Genomic DNA, 24,556 nt, shown 5'->3' with positions numbered 1-24,556 from the left:
TCAGCAGGGAAGGCTGCTATCAAGAAGTCCCTCTGGCCTGCGCAAGGCAGCAATTGCAACACGGGGCTGTTGCCTCACACCAGGCGTTGTGTTTGTCCACGGAAGAGAGCAGCAGCAATCCCAGGCAAGCCTCTTCCACCTGCAACCGTGCTCAGCAGAATAAAGGCTTGATGGGGCATGCAGCGTGTAATGGGAACCTGAATCCATTCAGCCCCAGATTCCCGGTGACACCTTGGGATGTTGCCTTCTCCTGGCCCTGCAGCCAAGGGGAACTTCAACAAGAACCTCTGCCAATAAGGAAAACTAAACACATGAACTGATCGGTTTACAGAAGGTTTTATTGTTCATTAAGGAAGCTTTTGTGCAAAAAAACCAAGAAAAAAAAATCAAGACAATGTTCTTTAGAAAGCAACTGCACAGTGTCCCCCCAGCATGACTCAAGCAGGTCAGGTGCTACAGTTCACAGGAAGGGAGAAAACTAAAGGGACTCCCAGCAGCAGCACAGGACTTCCCCTTGCCCAGCAGGTAGCCAGCATGAATCCTCCTAAAAACCCCAGGAAAATAAAACCTTCCAAACCTGCGAAGTTGTCAATGCAGCCCCACCTCCCGCCAAGAGCCACACCATCCAGCTTAAAACACCAAATGCTGCCCTCTGTGCCGTGGTACAAGACAACCCATCCCTCCAGGGCAGCGATGCCAAAGGGACAGAGCCAGTCTCCTATCTGCCCTATCTACCCCAGCTGGGATACACCACCAGAGCCACTGCACAAGCCAGCCAGGACAGAAAGCTGCAGCAATTTTATGTCTTTAGGGGAAATTTTCATTTCTTTCCCTCTTGTTTAAAGCCATGAGTGCTTCAGCATTCAGGAAACAGGGGAGAACAACCTCTGCTGCCATCTGTCAGCACTGCCCAGGCTTTTAGTTTGTACAACAGATCAACTAGGAACCTGCAGTCCAGTGGTTTTCCAATGAAAAATATTCTACTTTGCAGCTTAACAGCATTGTTACTGGAGCTCCTGCACGCCCCACACACCACAGGAACAGCAGGAGTTATCAGCATCTTTCTGAACAGGACTGGAATTTTCAAAGCTCCACATCTGCCCAGCTGCTTCTTCCCAAAGATCTCCTCAGAGTTACTTCAGCGCCTCTGTTCTGGGGATTAACTGGATCTGAAGTGCACACCCAAGGCAAGGTCCATCCCAAGCTATACAAGCAGGATTCTCACTCCCAAGGACCCTTCACATCAAGGGCCTGCCATGTTCCCAGGGTAGCAGCCTGCCTTGAAAGGTTTTTGGGGAGGGATTTTAGGCTATTTAAGTGGAATTTCAGAGGTGTGAAACGCAGACTGTCAAGTGTGTCAACAGAGCTTCAAATACCTGCTTTAGTGCTCCTACCACCTGCCATCTCTGCTTTTTCCATCTTGCTGCATTTCCCAACAGAAATGGGAACCCTGGATAACAATTCACACCTTCAGTTACTCAGAAGGGCGTCAGTGAGAGTGGGTGAGCAACAGTGGGAGGTGCCCCCAGGCCTCACAGCACCTTTCAAGCTTTAAATGACTGAAATACGCTGTGAGAGAAAAAACAGATCAAGGAACAAGCAGATTACAATAAAACTCATTTTTTCACCAATTCCACCCATTATGCTGAACTCCCTTTGACATATTCCCAGCTCCCGCTGACTTGATCCTCCTCCATCTTCCAGTGACAGCTCACGCTACCCCCTCAGCACCCAGCTGGCTGCTTGTGGGAAGCTGCAAGACCAAGCAGAATTGAGCAACTAGGATAAGAAAAAAGGGAGTCATTCCTCAGGTACGCCAGCATGCTTCAGGAAACTGACACCCCCCTGGACTGGGCTTGGCAGCAGAACACCCGTGCTGAGACCAAGCAGTCCAAGGAAATCAGAAGGATGTGATCGGAGGCTGAGGGAAAGTTTTCCTTAGCTGTAACATCATCATAAGCCACAAGCGTGGTCACTCAAATGCAAAAGGCTGATCACTCAAATGCATCTTTTTAAGTACCAGTGATTTTGAAAGCTAGCCGAGCACACAAAGCCCCCTCCTCTGCATCTGCAGAGCTTTGAAAATTCCAGCCGAAAGGATTCCCGGATTCAACGTTATCCCTTAGAGCTCCCATACACAGAAAATAAACATTCCAGCCAGATGTTAAAAATGCAAAGCATGTAAAAATCTTCCCAATGCTGCCTACAGAAAGACATTTGAAAGTTTAGTCGCTATCTTGCTCTTTTTTTTTTTTTTAATTAAAAGATAAGAGCCTCATCTCATTTCACCATCTGTCATTCTTCCCATCACATAAAAAAACCACTTCAGCCTACCAACCGAAAAAAAATAAATCTACAACACACTGACTATTTTAGGAGCATAATGGGCTAAACTGTACAATCAGAAATATCTTTGTTAAGTCAACAACAAAAATCTGATCCTTCAATAGCAGCACTGCTACAGAAGAGTTACAACAAAGGAACTTGAAGGTCAAATTGTTAATGAGGCAGAGAGGAGGGACAGGTGAGATGCAGCTCTCCGCCAACCTCGGCCCACATTTCCTAAGAGCCATGGCAAACTTTCAGAACTGGAAATTCTTCTTCTAGTTCCACACATGACGTTTGCAGTGATCAACAGCCTAAAGGGGAAGAAATAGCTGATATTAGTGGAAAAAAGCCAGTTTGCAAACAACCGGTTCAACACCTTATCCTGAGCCAAGATTTTGGGAGCAAATTTGTTTTTCTTTAAGTAAGTGATTTCAAAGAGGTCCAGAATAAATAACATCCTGAGCCTCACCAGCCAGGAGCTTTAGGAAAGAAGGCTGATGACCCTTAGCCATTAAGGCCTGGCAGGAAAAGCCATACTAGAAGCCAATTTTTAGAGTCTGCTGAGAGATTGTGACATGGTCTGTTTGCTGCAGGAACACTGACTAAATATAAAGCTGACACTGTACTTTACTACAGAGTCTGAAATATTAGATAGGCGTGAGACACAAAAAAGAGAGGAAAGTCAGCTTTGAGAAAGCCAAGATCCATGAAACACCCACTAATCAAACTAACACTCTTTTGCTTTTCTGAACTGGAATTCATCCACTTCAAAAGTGCAGCAGAAGCCAAAAACAGCCCAAAAGGAGCTGTCAAAGATCAACACGAAACCGGAGGCTGAACGCTGCTTTACGTACGTTGCACTGAGCAGCGGTGTCCATGTTCTTACACCAGTAGCCAGGGCCCCAGACACAGGCATCACTCCCCAGGAGAGGCTCTTTAGCTGACTCACAGACTCCGAGTTTCTGGGAAAAGAGCAGCAGCACAGTCAGCGCCTTTCTAACTGCACCAAGAGATCTCCAGCCTTAAGTCTGAACTCCCACCTGAGTGAGGGTGGAGGCTGCACTGAGGCAGCTGCAGGAGCACTCACTGAGGTCACACCTGCAGCTGAACCAGCAGCCATAAAACCTGACCCAGGAGAGAGTTAAGTTACTGGAACTCCTTCGTATCAAATTTTGAAAAACAGATCTTCTAGAGAAGGACTCTTCTCAAGAAATGTCACTTTACCTCCCACCACATTCAGGGCACATCACACCCTGTCACTGAACCTCAGCAGTGGATAACCACTGGCAGCTCTCTCCTTCTACCCTTCCTTGTGCTGGTCTGGCAGTCAGACAGCTGTCCATTCAGGAAGCCCCAGGCCTTGCACAAGGGGCTTGCTCCAAGCATTCAGCATGCTGATTTTGATTCCAGCAGAGTTTCTGCATGCTGGGCACTGAAAGGCACCCAAGACAGTAGGCAGGACTGTATCAGAGCCTGCACTCAATAAAAGCAAATGCAATACTCACAGTGCAAACAAAAGTGGGATCCATCACCTCTGCCAAGAGTTGCACAACCATGGGTTCATACTGTTCCACAAACTGCACACACTGTAACAAAACACAGGGTGAGAGATTCTCCTGCTAGAGCCTCTAAAAGCAGAGGAATGTGTGGTCTGCAGCAGGCAGGCCTGTGTGCTAGCCCGAACACCCCAACAACACACGCCACAAGGACAAAGCAGAGGCTTGAGCTCTGCATACGGCAAAGGAGTCAGGCACTAATCACACAACTACATCACTGTTTCTGCTAGCTCATACCTGCCTGCAGCTGTCTGTAGACAAGCTATGAGGAGATGAAGGGGTCACAAGGAAAAGAACCAAGTAGGACAGGCTTGGGGAAAAGAACCAAGCAGAAGAAGCTTTGACTGCAAAGCTTCGTCTCTGACAGTGGAGATCATGTCTGTCTCAAGAGGAAAGCACAAAGAACCAGCTGGAGACAAAACATCCTGAGCAGGACAGAAGCAAGGACTCCTAAGCACTTGTACTCAAGTTACTCTCTCAGACAAGGCAGCAGCAGGAGCTCTTCCTGCCAGAGCAGCTCTCCCTCTAGTGGAGAAGTCGGCTCTAGAGGTGAGTAAGATGCTGCAGCTCTCAGCAGAGACAAAAAGCACAAATTAATAAATCAAACACTGCTATTAAACAGCCTCACAGCAGGAAGAGCTGTTCAGCAGCTGTTTTAAGCCTCTATATTCTATCCTCAGTAAACTTACAAGCAGTTGCCACTTGTTGACACTCAGCAGCCACCTAGTAAGATTTTCAGGTAAATCTTGATATATATCAGCGGTCTAACAGGTGTCCCACTGGAATTACACCAGCCTAGTTCCAATTACTTCATTAATCCCCTGAACAGGATCGGTATTGAGAAAAAAAGAAAACCAGAAAACCTTCAACAGTTCCCACCCTGCTGTTCTCTGAAGACTTTCAGGCAAACCTTTCCTGACTGCAAATTAGTACAACAATCCAGCCAGTCAATTCAGGCCCTTAAAAGCAGACATCTATTCAAGGGACTGCCAACTCCCAAGGATGGGAACTGAGCAAACCTAATCCCCCTGCACCCTCGACTCCTCCCAGCCTTTAGCAGAGAAGGCTGTTACAAAAACCAACAAAAGAAGCTGCTCTCTAGTTTTCCCAAATACTCTGCAAGATGTCCCTGCCTATGGCATGGGGGCTGGAATGAGATCGTCTTTAAGGTTGCTTCCAACCCAAACCAATCCAGGAGTCTGTGTTTCATCCTTCTGATCATCTTCATCTGCCTTGCCCTGACTGGAACGCAGGCTGCCACACAGCAATGTCTGCAAGTTCAACTTCCTCAGATCAAGCCTTTTCCCCCTCCCTTTTTTTTTTTCTTTTTTGCTCTATTGCACAGGAGAAGCTGCTATACTTTAGTGCTAATTGGTAAAGGGGAAAACCTGTGAAAGATCAGGTTGCTGGACACAAGCCAGTCCCAGCTGCACCTGTGGACAGTTTGTCTCCAGCCAGAGACAAGGCATTTGGCCAAACACAGAGACCTCTGTTAGGAGTACCTGGACATTTACAGCAGAGGTAGAGACACTTGAGAGACGGACCTAAAATTAGCACATAGACAGAATATCAGATGAAATACTCAGAAAATGAGGTTAAGCATAACTGCTAGTACCTGTGTAAACCCAACAAGCCAACAGGGGCAGTTTCCAACCAAGACCATGGCTTTTTAGTCTGCCCCCAGAACAAACACCTTACCTGTTCACTGACAGACTCTGGCAGGAAGTGACAGACTTTTTCCAGTAAAGCTTCAATTTCAGCTGTCGTGGCATTCTTCTCCAGCTCTTTGTCTGCATAAGCCACTACCATCTTGCAGATATCACAGAAGCCACCTGCAGGTTTCACTACAACTAAGAAGGAAAATATAAAACAAACCATCAGTGCTTGGGTAGTTTCCTCCAAAGAGAAGAAAGGAGGCAGTACCAGCAGTGTCCTCGAAAGAGATCTCATCATAGGCAAACCAGCTCATTTTGAACACCACAGACCCCTCATCACCCACCTGGCTGCTGGGGAAGCTTGCTGGCTGCACAGCATTTCAGCATGGCACACACAGCTTCAGGATTTGTTGCCTCCAAGAGCATGTCAATCACAGCCTGGCCATAGACCTCAATGAAGTCCTTGCACTGGTCCTTGACACTTCCTGGGAACAGACGGCAGACCACCTCCATCTCATGCACAATCTCCTCCTGAAGCACAGGGAAGGAGGAGTAAATGAGGGAGAGAAATTTGACTCCGTTCATAAGCACACCTCTTCTGTCCCACCCAGGACAGAAATTTTGCTGTTGTGAAAACAAGCAGTAAAATTGACTTTCCTTCCCCCGCTTCAGGGCGGCCCCATCTCAGCCAAAGCCTAGGAAAAGGTACACTGACCACCACTCACACACCTCTGTCTTGTTGCTCTCCAAGAGGCCGGTCACTTCTTTCACCATAGTCTCACAGATTTCACACAAGGAAAAAGTCTTCTCTTGAACTGAGGCTTTCTGAGTACACGGAAGAAATACACACAAAGTAAATCAGCACTGGACCACATCTGACAGGGACAATTCCTAACAGCAATTACCTAGCTGCTCAGTTTGAGCAGTATTGAAAAGGTCACACAGAACAAAAAAAGAAACTCAAAGGTCTCAGAAAAAAACCCTGTCTGAATGAACAGGTATTTTGTATGACTAATTTTAAGACTACAGCTCCCAGGCCGTACAAGGAGCTGAATTTAGTAGACACAAAGAAATAAGCAATCCCACAGAGCAGAAGTCAAGGGAAATACACAGTGGTTTTTAAAATAAATTAATAGATGATAACTTTTCCTAGAATTGAGAGCACCCCTTATTTGCAAAAACAACCTTTGGAGAAGCCAAGGTGCTTCTTCAAATTCAGAGCTTCAGCATTCTGACTCTGATCCCTCATCTGCACATGCAGAGTGCTGCCCCATTTTTAAAAGGGATCAAAGTATTTCTCCAAACAAACAGCAAAACTCAGAAACTGAGAATTTACATTTAAGATGTCATTCAGAACTGCTGGAACAAGAGTTCCCCTTTCAGTCCTGAAGCATTGCCTTGTAGCTCTGGTTCAGTGTAGGCTCTGCTGTTCAAACAAATCAATCAGCTTTCCTGCTTCACAAATCAGTATCAGAAACAGGAAAAGGCCAGGAATTTATTGCAGGGAGACTTGGATTATTCTGTGCATGAAAGCTCATCTTTTTCTCCTCGTTTGTTACACTAAAGCAAAAAGGAAAGCACAGTACAAAAAACCCATCTTACCTCCACAATTTCCATTTTCACCTCATGAACCACCTGAGCTGGCACCAGAGGCTGAAGGGGAACAGACTTTACAGAAGAACAGAACCCAACCATGGCACAAATGTCCTTTGCTTGCTGGAAAGAGATGTGTAAGAAATTTTTTAGAACTCTAGAAGTCTCTGTCCTTTCTCTGGAGCCTGTGAGCAGGCACAGAGGGCAAAATTTTAAAAGGCTCCAACACAAAGTTTCGTGACTACCTCTACTTCAGGTATTGCCAAAGCATTTGGTAAGGTTATAGGCAAGACAGCTACTGAATGGAATTCAGCAGTTCCTGTTAGAGGGAGAAATTATAAACCCCATTTAAAAAACCATGTCCCACAAGCCACACTACTCAAGCCTTTCAAAAGGAGTTGACTTAAGAGCTACCAACACCAAAACAAGCCACCAGCAGCATCACGAGAGCTGCATCCACAAAGCTGCTCCCCAGCTTTAAGTAATCACAGGAGAGGTCAAATATCCTGACTGCAGAGTTCACCCAAAAGCTGAAAGAAATGACTAGAAGAAAGCACCTCTTTCCTCATCCACAAACTACCTTCTTTAAAGCTGCCAGAAACATCACACTCTGCAAACAGAAACAGTTTCTTGCATTACTGAACACAGCCTACAAGAAACAAAAGTTGAGCCTGTTAAAATCCAAGCCTAACCACTTGCATGGCAACAACTGAACTTGCAGCGTTCTCACAGTAAGAGAAAACAGCAAATAGAAACCAAGTCTTTAAAAAGGCTTTATTTCTCAAAGAAAGACGCTCTTTATGAATTTATTTTTTGAAACATACATTATTAAATGCACCAAGAAATGCCAGACACGAGGCAAACTGCTCTAAGGAGAATACCCAAAGTGAGAAAGGCTGTACAGAACAAGACACGAAACTTGCATTTTCCCACCTGAAGTCTACTTAAGCTAGAAAAAGACACCCTTGGTCCTACAGGAAATTAGAAGATCACATCTCACCCTGTTACAGGCTTCCTACAGCAGAGGCTTATCCCAGAGTTAATATTAATACATCATGCCACAATCTCATGCACAAGCAAATGCAGCACCTCAGAGACACTGTGCTGCTTCAGACTACTCCAGGTAGCACCTTTAAGTCAAGCCCTTTGGTTCATGCATTGTAAGAAGCAGTTCCAGGTATTAATGTTACAGCAACACCCACATACACACACGTTCCCTCACAGAGAGATGACAGACACAAGGTCCCACAGGACAGGTTAAACTGAAAGCCCAAATGGCTCTAGGAAGCCTTCATCTTTTCAGTTCATATACTTCAAACATCTATACCATTGTCATAGATTTAAAGGTTAACGAAGGAAAGACCTGGGGACAGCTTTGCACAAGCCCTTTTGAGCCCAGACTTTAAACCAGCAGCTGTCAGGAGCCACTGGCATGCTTTTCCCACATCTATCCTTCTTCTGTAAGAGGGAGGATATTTTCTGCTCTACTGAACAAAGCATAATCAAACTGAAATCTTAGTAGCATAAAGTGGTATCTGGAGCTGGAAGTAGGACTGATGCACTGGAGGAAACCTGTAGTCTTTATTTTAATCACGTAAATATCCCTTGTATCTGTCAGCACTGAGTACAATCACACCAAGTGTACAGCTAAGAGAGCAAGAAGTGAACTACAAGCCCTTTAAGAGCAAAGGGTGAACTACAAGCAGGCTATCACCACAGGCAAGTTGCTCACGTACCTGATCCTTCTGTTGACAGGGGAGATTGGAGACAGAGGAAGAAAGGAGAAATTGAAGATAACAGTTAAGAGAAAAAAACACATCAAACACTTGGAACTGCATATATTCTTTCCACAAAGATAATGGAATATGACACAGTCCCCACCCCAAAGATCCTCAGCTACAGCAACGCACATTTAATTGCACAGTGCTGACCAGCATTATTCATCTGCAGTTATTGAGGCATCCTGGGCAAGACTACCTTCAGAGAGTCCGGACAACACTCAGATGCACGCAAGGTGTAGTCATATTGCAATTTCAGATATTAACACACCGCATTGCAACGCTTAAAATGAGAAACTAAGTGCTGTTGGAACAAACACTGACTTCCCCCCCAAATGTTTAAGAAACAGGATGAGCTTCTAAATAGCCTTTAGCAACTAGAAACAAAAAAAGGCCACTATGTTGACAAATTCAGGTTCAAGTCAGCCACAGATTCCCCTGTAATTTGTAATGTCACCTGTGGCATCTACAGACTGCACTAAGGAAAGGCTTAGCCACTGTTCTTAAGGCCCTCGGCTCTCTGGATAAAGAGGTGCTGGGTATGACGTAAATGTACATTGCTGCAGAAGGTACCACTCACTTTCCATGACTCCTGTCAAGAGCCCAGAGAGCAGCAACCTTGAGATAGCAATTCCAGAGGATGTTTAGCCTTGCCTCCCGGAGACACCTTATCTCTCACACGTGAACTAATTTTGCAACACTGTGACAAAGTCAACTCTAATATCCGTAACACATTTTGGGGGAGGGAGGAAGTGGTGTAAGCACAGGAGTGAGATAAAAGAATATAAAGGAACATGTGTAATGTATTTTCCTATTTCAAAGGATTAGAGTGCCTTTTGCACTGCAGAACTGGTTGTAAAATGGAAGGAAATGTGCTAAAGAAAGCATCCTGAAACTGAAATTACTACCCAATCGAAGCATTAACACCACGACTTACAGAGCAAGGACTCTCTGGAAAGTTTTACTGCAGTGCATGTTTTCTTTTTCCAAAGAAGTTAGCTACACAAGGCAGAAAAATGAACTGAGAGCAAATACTACACTCTGCTGATCTTACCATGTGCATCATCATCTGGATGGCCAAGTCAGAATACTCAGAGATGTAGGTCTTGCACTGCAGAAAGTGGGAAAGGAAGGTCTTGTGATGATCAAACCACTCATGCTGTAGAATTCATCTAGAATTTTCTAATATATCTCAAGGTATTAATTCACCTGCTCTACTGCATAACAACAGGTCTTTCAGAGCTCGGCCCAAACACAAAACTACTGCACCTTTTCTCTTCCTCTCAGGGCAAAAAGCCCCCCCACCCACTCATTGATACGACCACATCACCCACCCAGACCATTTTTGTGAAAAAGGCCTTTAAAGGGCTAGAAGTAATCTAGAGTCTTTCTCCTCCTCCCCAGTCCCACACATCCCACCCAACTTTCCTGACCCTGAAGCTTACAATTTCAGTGTTGCTACTGTTATACTGTGTTAGAACATGGAACAGAGTCTCCTCTGTGATATTAAATAGAGAATATGATCAGGGGACTAAGGCACTGAGCAAACTCTTATGTTTGCTTACAGACTTATTCAATTAAAAAGGATGGATTACCATATCGGACACTCCAGGCCCCAAACGGTCACACTCCTCCTTGGCGTGAGCAACCAAAGACTTCACAAAAGAGGAGTTTGTCTTCACAGCTTCCTGAACATCAGTGACCAGCTGAATGCAATCTTGGCACACATCCCCACTTGCCTGGACAAAGAGTGAAAGGAAACTAAAGCTGACACAACTTCACATGACATGTTTTAGTAGCTCCTGTTACTTAGCAAGTTTTACAAGCTATTCTGATCTATGCACAAACCTTAATAAATACTCTGGAGAATACTTTGAAGCCTGAGCTAGCAGGGAGAGGAGCTACTGCTGGTGTGTGCACCAGCCACTAGATGGAGATTAGGTGCCTACTTGGCTCCAAAGCCAAGATAATAGTTGAGATACTCAATCTTCAAATCTCTTGGTTTCATTATAGACCACAGTGGGGAGCTTTCTAAATCGGGCACAGATCTTACCTGCTCCACCCTCAGCAGCTTGTTCTCAATCCACTCACTGCTCAAACTCCCACACCTCGGCTTGCTGTCAACACTCAACTTCTGCACCCAAGCTCATTGCCTCATTTATTCCCCTTTGTCAACTATTTGTTCTTTTCCAATCCAGTCTGTCACCCGTACATTCAGAGACAAATGCATCCCCTCAGGGGCACAGCTAGTAGGCTGCTAAAAATATGGGCAGAGTTGTTCTTCCTTTGAACACCCTGGTGCCAAACTTTGTCAGAAGAAACTGCTTCCAGAAAGACCTGCTTGATTACCACAGTCCTGGATGGCAATTGCACACAGCACAAGACTTGCCTTTACAGACTGTAGAGCTTAATCCAAGATTACACATATGGGTCACACTAGAACAGTCCTGGCACCCTTACCTTAGGCTTCTGCTTGGGTTTGTCCTGAGGGTAAAGGAGAAGAGGCACATTAGCCATGAACGGGGATGCCAATTCGGAGAAATCCAGTTCTGGGATCTTATTGGTCTGGAGCTGTTTCTGGAGCTTCATTGCTGCAAGGTGCTTCTGAAGGGACTGGCACAGAGCGAGGGCACTGCATACAACCTCTGGTTTATCCTGGGGGAGACAAGATAACACACAAAAAGCTCCAAACTGATGTCACTTTTAAAGTTCAGAATAGACAGTCATTCAGCTGAACCATGGTAAGACAGGGAAATGGTTTTATATCAAGGAAGAAGTCTTCAAACTAATAGTACCAGTGATCCACACAGGACTGAAGGATCATATGCTCAATCTTAGGCAGAAGAAAAAAATCAGGAGCACAAATTTTAGTACCAGCAGCCAAAAACCATTATCTACTTACAAACTCTTCCTTGATCATATCCATGATGACTGGTAGGTAGGAATCCACAATTTCTTTGCACTCAGAGACAAGGCTTGGGTCAGGAAGAAACTCGCACGTCTTTTCCAAGTAAGAGCGGATCTCATCCTGTGAAAGATGAGATGAGCAGAGATAGATTATACCTCTCTCTCTCAAATGCTCCTTCCACTCCCAAAACACACAATATAAAACCTGAAAATGAGCTCCTTGGACTCAGGTAGGTCCAGGCACCAACAAGCAAAAAGGAACGAATCTACACAATAGATATATTTTCCCCAGTTCTGGTCTTTTGATGAGACCCTGCCACAGCACAAACATGTCATACTGCTTGTGTAGCCTGCACAGTCCAGAATTACCAAAACAGAACATTTACAACTAAGAAGAGAAAGTGAACTTCTAGGTTTATGGGACAGTGACTTGTTTATACAAAGTACTCACAGATTCACAGAAGAAAAAGGGAAGCAGTGCCCACAAACCAAAACAAAGGCCACTTGGTGTAACCACCCACTCAGAGACCACAGTACCCCACCCTTTAATAGCGATGCCCCACTGGCACAAGAACTTTATTAAGCATCTACAGTCAATCAGGGATGTGGTAAGGCATGGGAGGCTCTAGAATTTGCTGATTTCTAAACCAGCAGACGCTGTTGAAAAGCCTTTTCTCATGCACTCCTGTCCCTTTCAACATCTGCTGCTTATGTTAGGAAAACAACAGATTACTCTTCCATGCCCTCACCATGAGATCTTGAAACCAAACAGTATTTAGAGGTGAGGAGAAAAGGAGCTCTGCTTACCTCAGTGCCATTATCCTTTAAAACTTTGCCAGCAACCGTCACAAGCTCCTTACACAAGTCACAGGGAATACTGCTCTGGAGGGAGAAGCAGAGAGTTACTCAGAGAAAGAATTAAGTGCCTGCAAGAGCAGAGTGTGAGCAACAACACAAAGAACAAACATTACATCTGGAATTAAGGAAGAAATACTGGCTGAGGCCAGGGTAGGAAGAGGCGTTTTAAAACAGAGTGAGGCTATTTCAAGCATGTCCAGCTAAAGTTTCATCAGTAAACCAATGCTGTATGAAAGAAGCTGGCACGCTACCACTTGCTCATTTCACCTCCTCTCAGTTCCTTGAAATAAAGCTGATTGCCCCAAGATACCTTCCCCATTTACCTTTTCCTATAAAGTTCACACTTGCTAGAAATCTTACAACATTTCAGGCTGCTTCAACCATTGTAGTTGTGCTCTGACCTTCTTCTCTTCCCCTATTTTTCCTTAAACAGAATTATCTCTGCCGATGTGGACTGAATGCATCTGTAAGTAAAACACCTTTTTCTCCCCTGGAAAACTGTGAAACAATAGCCAGACTACATCTACATTTAGCAAAGCAGCCCTCACATTTACTGCAAATGCAACTTGAAAGGCTGCACTAAACATAACATTTGTACTATCATTTACGGTCATGTCTTCCATAATTTAGCATATGCTGCATCTTTCTGACAATTTTAACCTTTGAGAAAGACCTAAAGAAATACAGCTTTTTTGTAATAATTGCTCAAGTTCAGAAAAGACTCCTACGAATTAGGAGTCAGTAAGAATATAGAGGAGCAAGTGAAAACCACTAGCTCCATTCCATACATCACTGGGTGATTGTGCAACAGGTCATGGGAGAAGTCAGCAGACAAGTTGTGCAAGGCAGAGCAGTGGAAAGCAACCTTTACCTAGCACCCAAATTAAGGCACGGCAACCTCGGCAGAGTGGGATGCAGCACTTAATTCCAATCAGAGACTTAAGAAACCTTCCTCAGCATGTGGAATGCAGCCACCTGAGCCCCAGGTGTGCCTGGGAGCTCTCAGAGGCTGGCACTTACCACAGCAGGCTTGTTCCAGACGTTCTGCTGGCAGTGTTTCACTGCCCCGCACTGTGAGGCCGTGCGAATGCTCTGACACCACACCTCCGGCCCCTTCACACACTCCTTCTGCCACAGCACAGGGCTTGCCACAGCTGCTGGAGAGAGCAAAGAGTCAACCTCTGGAGCTGCAGAGCTAGCAGGTTAACACCATACAGAATAACCAACTGCTTATTACTGTTTCTAAGCACATTTCAACCCAGAAATTTTCGACCCGTCCCAAACACAGGTTATAGAGTCAAGAAAAAAAAAAAAAAAAAAAAGGAAAAGCTGTAAAGGTTGAACTTCCCAAGTCTCAGTACCTCAACAGTCTATTCCCCCAGCACTCACCTCTCGAAAAAAAAAAAAATTAAAAATCTCAAAATACAAAACCTCACTTTGCTTAGTGCACAAGAACAACCAGATGACTTGAAACACAAAAACTGCTCATTACAGTAATCTACCCTACAGACAGCTGAATGCCAAAACTACAGTGTCCCTGCTTTCCTGCCCTACTGGCACTTCAGCTCTGAACCAGCTTGTAATTGCTGTCTGCATTCCTCCTCCCACATGAAGCATCCTGTTCTCACATAGCAAGTGAGAGAGTGAGGAAAGAAATTAGATTAGGAGCCACAACAATGTACACATTGCATGGAAGACTTAACAGCAGGTACTGACCATAAACAGAAGGCTTTAAGAATGCTTAAGGAATGTTCTATCATACTTTTTAAACCCACTAAATGTATTTAGACTTCCTTTTTTTCCTCTTGATCAGTTCCTCAACTATGTACAGAAAAATCTGTAGGGGTGAAAAAATGTACCAGTCCTTTTTTGGACATTATCTCCCATCTCATATGAGACCACCGTGCAACCTATGAAGTTTTCAAGTAATTTACAGAATACCTTTTCTGGACTGTCCTGGTAAAAAAATGTAAAGTATCTGCACTATGAATAATCAGTAGCACAAGTGAATCAAAAGCATGTTTTTGCTGACTTTCCAAGCTTCTTTTTTTTAAAATTGTGCTGTTTGCACTCGACGCCCAATTTCTCTCAGTTTCTAAAACAGTCCTAGCCGTCAGTAAGCTCCATTTCTTCAGGAGACAATGTCCTACATTGAACTAAGCAATCAAGAAACAACTCCTAAAATCGACATCAGGCAGGCTCCAAAGAAATCCACCATGGTCCAAGCCCACAAGGCACTGCTGTCAAAGTTTACAAAAATTAAAACAAAAAACCCAAAACCAAAACATAAAGCCAACGTGTTCAAACCTATTAGCGGTACAGGTGTTCTCTTAACATCAATGTTGTCTGCACATCAAAAAAACCCTGTAACATTACACTGGCAACCATGAGGCAGGAGTTCAGCTGTTTCATTCCTATGAAGCCTCTGGTAAGGTTACAACAGATGAACAATCACTTTCCCATTTCTCACGCCTTGCTCTAGACAATTAGAGGATCGATTTAAAGCTGAATTACCAGTGTATCTACAAGGTACACGGCCACCACTCATCAAACAGCCAGATACACTGCCTTATAGGTGGCAGTCTGCAGACTTCTGAGCTGTTGATTTATAAAGTCTGTTAACACTGGATTTCAGAGGAATGACCCATCTCTTTTAGGAAAAACGTGCTTTGCACACCTGATTTGTTTTACACAAGAGCTTGAAGCTTTTCACCCTCTTGCCCAGTAAAAAGCCTTCATTACTTATTATTCTTGAGCAGGACAGCACACTGGTACTGCCTGGGAGACTACGGGAGTAAGACTTCAAAGCTTCTAATAATGTATGGTTAGAAAAATATTTACAGCCTATTCTAAACTCCAGCATTATTAATCTGGAAGCCCTAAGAATAGTTAATTTTCAAAGTCAGACTGGCCAGCCAAAGGGCTGTCAGCTCTGACAGGGTGACAATAAACAAGAATACACTTGGTTGAGGGAAAGTTATTCTTCCCTTTCAGATACTGGCATTGAACAGTGGTAGGAAGGCTCTGGAAGGCAGAGTCAAGCTCTGAATGAAGTCAGCCAAGATTTGGATTTTAAATAGTGGAGTCAAGGATTCCCAACTATTTACAAGTATAGCTTTTAACCTATGCCTTTATCAAAAGGCAATTACTCCTCCTACACTGAAACATACTGTGAGCTACAAAACTGAACTATACAACTCCAATAATAGTTATTCCAAGAAGTCTCTCAAACTCTTAAGAGTGTTTTAAAGCCAAATGGAGGCATTCATGCTGTAACTTGCATTGGTTTGATCAGACCCTCAGTGAACTTTCAGGTTTTGTTTGACATTTTACTTTTCAGATCCTGTCACTCTATGACTTTTCAGGTCTGTACCAGCTCCAGCACAATGTCTTGTTCCTTCTTCCTCACAGCCTTAACAACAGATCATTATTAAGTGTATGACAAAAATACTGTGCTTTAGATTTATTGTTACTTATCAGCCTTGCTGGCTGTGTGTCAAGACAACTCTGAATTTTATGTTTTCCGCACATACAGACGTTTCTGGCCAGACAGTGACTAAGCAAATGGGTTTGTTAGGGCCACACATGGCTGGCACATTTGAGAGCAGCTACAGAACAAAGACGACAGACACTGGTCATGGCTTCTTTTTTAACACCTTCCACAGCAACTTCAAACACAGTAAAATTGTTATTAGATTGTTCTGCATTATGGGGAAGTACTTTTGTTTGAAATATTATATCTAATATGAAAGGATGCACGTTCATTGCAACAATATCCAACCCTCCCTTTGTGAACATCCCGGGAAAAAGAGAAACAAAGCTAAAATAACTCTGCATTAATTCAGATCCTGCAGATTCAGAAAAAAAACAGCTGGAAACTCTACTGTTACCACTTTTTCCCTTTCAGCTTGTTCTCCTATTTAACTGTGAAACAGAATTTTTCCCTCATGTATTAACTTGTATTACAACAAAAGCAAACATTCCAGTGAAGTGTGTTAGGACCCTGTGGTGCCTCAGAACAAATAGTTTTGAGCTTTAACTCTCCCCACCAAATAGTCTTTGCCAAAAAAAGGAGCAACACCTTAACATGGTATTTCACATCTCCAGCACAGCAGCAACCCAAGAGAAAGCAAAGCACTACCAGTTAGCTCACACAGCTCCCAGTCCTCAATGGATAAACCCAAGGGAATTACTTTGTTATCGCTGCCATCTCTTTATTTTATATATTTTTTTTTTACCTAAGGTCGTCTGTTTTTTTAATAGATTTATCCCTTCTCTGTAGATCAGCTCTCAACAGTCACAGGTCATGCCCACGAAGACCTGTCACTCCCCCATCTCCTGAAGTTCTTGCAAGCCACTATTTTTAGAGCATGAAACAAGCTTATCTGTGAAGGCCAAGGTGTTTCTTTACTCGTCTTCTTCACTGGTTTCTCCCTGCTTGAACACCTACAGATGTGGCTTTTTCAGTGTAATAAAAAACAGCCTTTGCTTTACCAAGTTTATCCTAATATACAGACACAAATTTGGGAAGTAGAGGTGATGGGCGCCGCAGAAATTATCACCTTTTCCACTTGGCTTATAGACCCATGCATGTGAAAACACAGCTCTGTTCTTCACTCCTCTCCCAGAGACAGGAACCCAAAAGAAAGGAAGCTTATAATGTCTGAATTACTATTCTAGCAAGGACAGCTACAGGAAAATTGCTAATTGCTAGGCAATTATCTTTCTTGGAAAACACCTTCCCTCCCCTCAATTATTTGTCTCTCTTCTTCCACAGACAGTCACTCTGAATCTTTTCCCCTAGATTCTCAGAAAAACATCCTAAGAAATTCCCTCCAAAGCTGCACTGAAGCTACAAATGAGACTTAAAAGTTAACACCATATATAAGCATCAATGAACAGATTCCCTAAAGAGCCAAAGGAAGAACCAGAAAACAGAACACAAAGAAATTCAACCTGAAGCCTCCAGCCTCCTCCAAACCCAACTGCTAGAAAAATGCTTGGTTATAGACAAATTAACCTGTAATTTGGGGGAAAAAAATTATACACAAGGAAAGTGCTGAGCTGCTGTTCAACTCAATGGATTGAAGTAAAATGTGAAGATCATTTAGGATGCTGTCAACTCTTACGCTTTTGTGACAGTCCAGCCCACCTAAGTGTATTAACCTATTCATCAGGAAGGATGTTATTCCCAGGCTGTCCTACTCGCAGTGTTTTAAAAAAAAAAAAAAATCATTATCTCCCAGAGACACCACAGACCAAGCGAACGCATCAGCCTCTGCCATCTGTGCTCTGCTTGTTACTGACTTTGCCCCATGTCCTTTGAGACTCACAAAAGCAAAGAGTGTTTAAGTTAAAGAAGTCAAGAGGGATCAACTTCTCTTCACCAAGGTTTACAAAGTGTCACAAAGCGAAGGAGTGACCCCAACCTGAAGTTATCTGAAGGGTTCAATACTCCACAGCCTCTTTGGTCAGTTAATGAGTAAAACTTCAAACGTTGTAACCACACCACGCAACAGTGCCTCTTGCCAAAGGGCTCCTATGCCTCTGGATTAATGAGGCAGTAAAGTGACCATAACATTTGAGGGATTACAGGCAATTTGAAGAAAAACTGGAGGCAATGTGGCTAGCTGTTACCAGCATTCCAGTTAAAAATGAGTCTTCCTGTCCAGTATCTACCATCTGAAAAACCAAACTCAAAAGATTTCTAATTAGCGTGGTGGGCAAGAAATGAGTTTGGATTTAACATCATAACCAGGCTCTTCCTCAACGCTAGGAACTCATTCTGATTTTGGCACGCTGCCTCTGCCTCAGGTGCTCCCTTACTTTCCTCACCAGAACACAAGCATGGCAAGAGAAAGCAGTTTGGGTAGGTACAAGCAATCACAACAAAGTTAAAGAGAGCAGAGAACTGGATGAGCTGGAAGAGTAAAAGCACTTCTACCGGCCCAGTAAATTCTCTCCAACTGCAAAGGTTGCAAAAGAGTAATTTCCAAGTTGGCCAGATGTGACCAAGCAAGGCCTGACTGCTGCCTGAGATTTCTCTAGGGCAGAATCCAGAAGAGGTAAGTGGATGTTCTAGAGGACCTGGTAGTCATCAGGAGTAAGTGATCCCACATACAGTATGCTAAGCTATTCCAAAAGGTTACGAGCAGCATTTTCCCCTGCAGCAGATGCCTGTAGAAATACTCTAAAGTGTGTGAGGCATACACGTGGTCCATCTCCATTCTTTCTGGTTTTTCTGAGGGGATGCAAGGGACAGATTTCATGCGAGTCTCTGCAGAAATCCTGTATTTAACCATCTTTTTTCACCAGAAAAATATATCCACAGTACAAAGACTGGGAAAAATCTGCTATTGGGCATCTGAAACCAAACGTTGCCCCATGACCAAATACAGAAAAGCACTGCCCTAAAATACATACACACACTTCAATGTAGCCTTTTTCACTGCAACAGGAACCCTGATACTTTAGTAGCAGCAAATGAACTGCACTTAAAAGCTGCTCCATTACAAAAAAAATAAAACAGACAGTGAGTAAATCCTTTAAGAAAAAAACAGAACTCTATGACATAAAAAGAGTGTAAGGTGTGTTGTCTCGACCTGCTTTGAAGAACCAGATCTACACAAGATACTGAAACAAAAACCCATGGCAGGCAGCAGTAACTGGTCCTGCTTCTTCCACAGATACAAAATCAAGATGCCTCTGCATTTTATATCAGAGAAGCCTTCCCTGAAATAGCACCGTCCAACCTCCATGGGAGCATCAGCTGACATCAGGTGACACATCCAGTTTCGCTGACAAGCTCCCTCTCTCTTGCTCCACCCTCCCCATCACCTCGGTGTTTGGGGGCTCCCAGAGCAGATCCTTTGGGGTGTATGAAGAGCACAGAGAGGGGTGCAGAAAGGCTGCCCGGGGCTCAGGCAGCTCTGCGGTTCCGCTGGCGCGGTCGGCCGGGCGGGAGCAGGCAGAACAGCTGGCTCAGCTCCTCCAGACACAACCAACAGCAACCCTTTCTATTTATACCTGCCTGGCAAACAAGGAAGGGATTGTGCAAGGGCAGGTTTACACAAGGCACATGACTGCTGTGCTATCAAAGCACCGGCTTGACAGCTCCTCATAGCCAGTTACTCCTACAAGAAAACACAGATTTTATTTCTATTTAATCGCAGCATCATCTAGGTCAGAAGAGACCTTCAAGATCAAAGTCCAACCTGTGACCAACCACCACCTTGTCATCCAGACCAGAGCACGGAGTGCCAGGTCCAGACATTTCCCGAATGCCTCCAGGGACAGTGACTCCACCACCTCCCTGGGTAGCCCATTCCAGCACCTGACAACCTTTTGTGAGAAGGAATTTCTCCTGATTTCCAACCTGGACTTGCCCTCCAGACTCTTCCCCAGCTCTGTTCCCTTCTCTAGACACACTCCAGCACCTCAGTGTTCTTCCTGTAGTGAAGGCCCAGAACTGGACGTAAGATTTGAGATGTGGCCCCAGCAGTGCCCAGCACAGGGGTACAGTCACTGCCTGGGTCACGCTGGACACACCACTGCTGGCACAAGACACCTTCTACTCTTCTAATGTAATCTGCAGCAGTGGGCTCCACCAGCCTCGCTTTTTTTTTTTTTTTTTTTGTTAGGAAACCACATTCATAGGAGAACAAGCCTACAAACTACAGAACATTCCAATTATCTGCTTTATCCATATCCTCAAGAAAATTCAAGCCAGCCTAACTCAGCCTACAAATTTCCTGTCCCCAGATGTTCTGGCCAGCATTTGCTAGAGAATTACACATTAACTTGAGTCTTCCTTCCTTACAAGGGAAGGGGAGGGGGGATGTGAAAAAATTGTATCTTTGTGTCTTCAAAGCTTTTGCTTTCCACTCCCAGCTTAACTTTTAATTTAGCAAAAGCGGGGGGGTAAATACTCACTCAGAGAGAAACTGAGTCCTGCTTTAACAGCACACCTAGCCTTCCTCCTCCCTACCTGGCCTCTAAGACAAGGAATAATCAGAGTGTGCATCAGTAGTCCGGAGATGCCAGGACCTGTACACCCTGCTTTAATTCCTCCATGTCTCCCTTAAAGCGAAGATGCACAGAAGCCCTGAAAGTAGGTCAACCAAAAACCCTCACGGCCTGTAAGGCAGCCAAGTGACTCCACTAGGATCTGACAAGAGTGGCTCGATTTTTGCACAGCTAATTAGCAAGCTCAGCAGACAAAAATGGTGTTTTCAGGCTGTCACCTGATTTCAGCAAAATCTTCAGGAAAAGCTGCTAGGTAGGTGAGGCAATTAGCTTCCATAACAGGATCCTGGTGAAAAAAAAGACAGCTGTTTATTTGTGTTAAAAGCGTGAGTTCCTAAGGAAAAACAAGCCTGACTACCCTCAGCTGCATTCCTTGCCTTTAACAGGTAGGCCAAGCAAACTCTCATTGCTGAACTGGTTTCTCATTACAATTTCCCTAAATACACTAATGAGAAAGCTGGTGGATACTTCAAGGTGAAGCCTTTTCACTTTCAAAGCACAAGAAACTGCAACGATTTCAGCAACTTGGAAACAGTCCCAGAAGGAGTGGTAACTGATGGCAGCTAATTCAGTGCACAGCAGACTCAAAGGACACCATGAAAGCATATAAACACGCAGAGTGAAAGCTGATATTTGCTTTCTTGCTTCCTGCCTGAAAAGTCTGAGATAATCCATTAAACTATCCATAGATCAGCATATTAAATATTATCAGTATATCTAGGAGAAGATGTCCCTGTCCTCAGCAGAGGGCTGGAATTAGATGACCTTTAATGTCCCTTCCAACCCAGGCTGTTCCACGATTTTATGACATTAAAGCTACAATAAAGTACAAGACTCAAGTACAACCCTGAAAAATGCCACAGGATTACTTACTGTACTGCGCCAGCTGGTTACTCTTGTAGCCTTTCAACAGCCAGTCGGGCTTTTTTTTTTTTTTTTTTTTTCCCCCCCCCCCCCCCCCCCCCCCCCACTGACTTTTGAAATGCTGCAACGTAAACTTGTGAGCAGACAAGCTTTAGTATTAAAATAGTTTGATTTAGGAGAAAATTCTCCAGCTGTGCAAGTCCTTACATTTTGGGGTTTCTGGCTATTCCATCCCACAGCCTAAAGGTATATTACCACTTGTGTACTACGAGTGTACAGAGGTACATTTCTGTCCCTCTGTCAAGCTTCTGCAATGTACAAAACAAGCACTGCACGTTCTAACCTCTAACCCTACAGCTAAAGGGAGACGATTCCCCCCATCACTTTCACCTCAGCAACCACAGCTAATGAGACAGCGAGCAGCAAAATCAGTGGAATTTTCCATATGGAGCCGGAGATCCTAACGCAAAAACACAACAGCAAAGGCAACCTCCCGCCATCTACAAGAGGATTAGCAGGCGTCTATCCCTGAAGTGGCGGAGATAAACAGCGCTGCTGGCAGGGAAAACAGTCCTTCCCAATTGTCCCCACCAACCTGGGGCCTGAGCTGCCCGATTCGTGTCGGACATGGATGCACATGGAGGACGGTTCCATCGGGAAGTCATTCCCCTACCAGCAGCGGGGATGGCCGGATCCTCACGGCGACTCCCCCTCCTCTCCCGGCCTTTCCCCGGCGCTATTTTTGGGCCACTCTCCCCGCTGCAAACGCAGCCTTTCCATCACAGCCACCCTGAAGGCGCCCTTGAAACCCCCAATCCCCTCAGCGCTAGCTCCTCTCTTTGGGATCTGGGAGCGGGTCTTGTTTGGGGAATACAAACAGCGCTAGGACCGACCTTCGCCCCCTCCGCGCCGCCCTCATCCCGCGCACGCTGGGCGCTCAGAGAACCTCTCCCCGAGTCCGCCGGGGCTACGCTGGATGGGGAAGGGGCTCGAAAGGGCAGCGCTTACCGGCGGCCAGGAGCCCGAAGAGGCTGAGGAGCCCGAGGATCAGCTGCGGCGCCATGGCTTTCCCCCTCCCTGCCCGTCTGCAATGCGACGCCGCCGGCCCCGCCCGCTCCCGCCGCTATATAGGGGCGGCGTGCTCAGGCGCGCAGGCGCGCACACCGCCCCGCCCCGCGCGCGCGCAATGGCGGCCCCTGGGGGCACAGGGGGCGGGAAGGGGGGCGGCCTCGCAAAATGGCGGCCGCGGGCTGGAAGGGCGGCGTCGCGGCTCTCTCGGCTGCCAACGGCCTTCCGTCTCTGTCCGGGAAGAAAAAAAAAGCATTCAAAGCGATTTTTGCATCCGCGGGCGCTGCCCTGGGGCGGGGGAGTCCCAAAGGCAGGAGTCCCCCCCACACAGATCAGCCAGGCTGGCAGCATCTGATTGAGGCGCGCACCCAACATGGAGACATAGTTTTAAGGGGTTGGAATGCGCCTTTTGCGATCCGCTGCCATGCGCTTCCCACTAGAAAACCAGGTGAAGGCGGTCTCCCACCTGGCTTTGGACAGTTCCGCGGATGGAACAAACCTCCCTGAGCAGCCTGTGCCAGTGCCTCAACCCCCTCACAGTAATCAAAGTTTCCTTCTAATACACAACATAAACTGCCTCTCCGTGGAGTTCCACCCGTTCCCCATTGTCTGGTCACTACGCTTGCTGATGAAGAATCCCTCCCCAGCTTCCCTGTGGCCTCCAGATAGTAGGATGTGCTGTGAGGTCTCCGCACATCCAATATATCAAATATTACATTGGATATGCGCCACCACAGTGCTTCCCATCTTGCTTGTGAGCAATGGGAATGCTGGTTTTTCCTTGCTGTGCAGGGAAAGCTCCCCGTTGTCACAGGGTAACTAGGTATCCCTGTGGTCCAAATGAACAGCAATTCAAAGTATAATTAAGAGCAACAGCCTGAATTCACTTGCTGTCTCCCAGCCTCTTCTGCCTTCCGCCTTGCACTGATTCAGCTAACTGGAAAAACAAACTAACTAACCCAGAGGGGAAAAAAACCAAAACAAAACCAACAACAACAACAACAAAACCTCCCCAAACTCCACCACCCCCTCCCCCAAAAAACACCGCAAACCAATTAAAAAAAAAAAAAAAACAACAACAACAACAAAAAAAAGCACCAAAACACCCCAGTGTTTTCCTGACTGGATCAACAAACTGAAGCAGCTCAGCTGAGGGCCAGAGCAGATCCCTCGGGGGCTCCCCAGGACTGGGTGGAGCAGCCAGACCATCTCCCCTCTTCACCTAAACCCACACTCAAGCTGCAAGAAGGGCCCTTGACAATGCTTTCCACAGCCTGGGGAAGTGGGCATTCCCTGTGTCTCAGCATAACACAAACTAATCTCAGCATAACCTCTGAAGAGCTTGGTCTCTGCCAGGCTTATCCTGCCCTATTCATGGAGACTTTCCAGGTACTACCCTTCATCTGATGGCACGCATGTTTTTACCTTGTTAGGTCCTTACCTACAGGTAAGGTTCATTTCTCAAGGACCAGACTTGTTGATAACATTTAAGGTTTACTTGCAGCATAAAGGTTAGGAGGAAGTGGATCTGTTCTGTTTCACTTTGCCAGGCAGTACCAAACGGCCTAACACATTTCTCCCGTTGTTAAAATGACCTTTTAAAAGCCAAGCTGTGAAGCCCCAGTTACTGTGATTTTCTTCACAAACCACATCAGGAGAACTTGATGCTTACAGAGAGCCTTTGCCCCTCCACAATTGAGCGCTGCTCCGTTCAGAGCCTCCAGAGCCTCTGCTATCATCACCATCGGGGGGCAGGTTCTTAGGTAATTCCCAAACTGGAGCCAGGTGCCCCCAGACTGAATCAACGAGGCAGAAAGCCACCCCCAATTTTGGCCAGACTAAACAAGCAACCTTTACTCTGGCTCCAAAGCCACCTTGCCTAGGCAGGGCTCAGTGCCCTTATCTCATGAGTGCACATAAAGTG

The 24,556-nt window shown here is 45.3% G+C and overlaps 1 protein-coding gene across 6 annotated transcripts; it reads right to left on the bottom strand.

Annotated features, from left to right (window-relative positions):
• Nucleotides 1–320: 320 nt before the first annotated feature.
• PSAP (prosaposin) lies at nucleotides 321–22,677 on the bottom strand. 6 transcript variants are annotated; one of them, XM_066324378.1, is made up of 16 exons: nucleotides 22,573–22,677; nucleotides 13,696–13,829; nucleotides 12,625–12,699; nucleotides 11,813–11,938; nucleotides 11,371–11,565; nucleotides 10,506–10,649; nucleotides 9,965–10,021; nucleotides 8,869–8,877; nucleotides 7,713–7,781; nucleotides 7,142–7,255; nucleotides 6,269–6,364; nucleotides 5,884–6,070; nucleotides 5,583–5,734; nucleotides 3,834–3,914; nucleotides 3,183–3,290; nucleotides 321–2,639 (listed from the first exon to the last, which is right to left on the bottom strand). In XM_066324378.1, the coding sequence occupies exons 1-16, from the start codon at nucleotides 22,625–22,627 to the stop codon at nucleotides 2,604–2,606; spliced, it is 1,638 nt and encodes a 545-aa protein (XP_066180475.1). In that variant the 5' UTR covers nucleotides 22,628–22,677; the 3' UTR covers nucleotides 321–2,603. The 6 variants fall into 6 exon arrangements, with proteins under 6 accessions (XP_066180475.1, XP_066180471.1, XP_066180472.1 ...); XM_066324374.1 differs by lacking the exons at nucleotides 7,713–7,781; nucleotides 8,869–8,877 and adding an exon at nucleotides 5,387–5,428 and having other exon boundaries at nucleotides 13,696–13,832; XM_066324375.1 differs by lacking the exons at nucleotides 7,713–7,781; nucleotides 8,869–8,877 and adding an exon at nucleotides 5,387–5,428.
• Nucleotides 22,678–24,556: the final 1,879 nt, after the last annotated feature.

Source organism: Sylvia atricapilla, chromosome 8 (genome assembly GCF_009819655.1).
Source record: "Sylvia atricapilla isolate bSylAtr1 chromosome 8, bSylAtr1.pri, whole genome shotgun sequence".
In the NCBI taxonomy this organism is placed as follows: Eukaryota; Metazoa; Chordata; class Aves; order Passeriformes; family Sylviidae; genus Sylvia; species Sylvia atricapilla.
The sequence above is the reverse complement of the archived record's forward strand: the minus strand, read 5'-3'. Positions and strand labels throughout refer to the sequence as shown.

Bases quoted from the DNA above. Each gene is read 5' to 3' on its own strand.
- PSAP (XM_066324378.1), bottom strand. From the start codon at position 22,627: ATGGCGCCGCAGCTGATCCTCGGGCTCCTCAGCCTCTTCGGGCTCCTG. The intron at 3,291-3,833 runs GTGAGTATTGCA...CTCTTTTCCCAG, and splicing joins ATCCCACTTTTGTTTGCACT to AAACTCGGAGTCTGTGAGTC. The intron at 2,640-3,182 runs GTACGTAAAGCA...CTTCCCCTTTAG, and splicing joins ACACCGCTGCTCAGTGCAAC to GCTGTTGATCACTGCAAACG.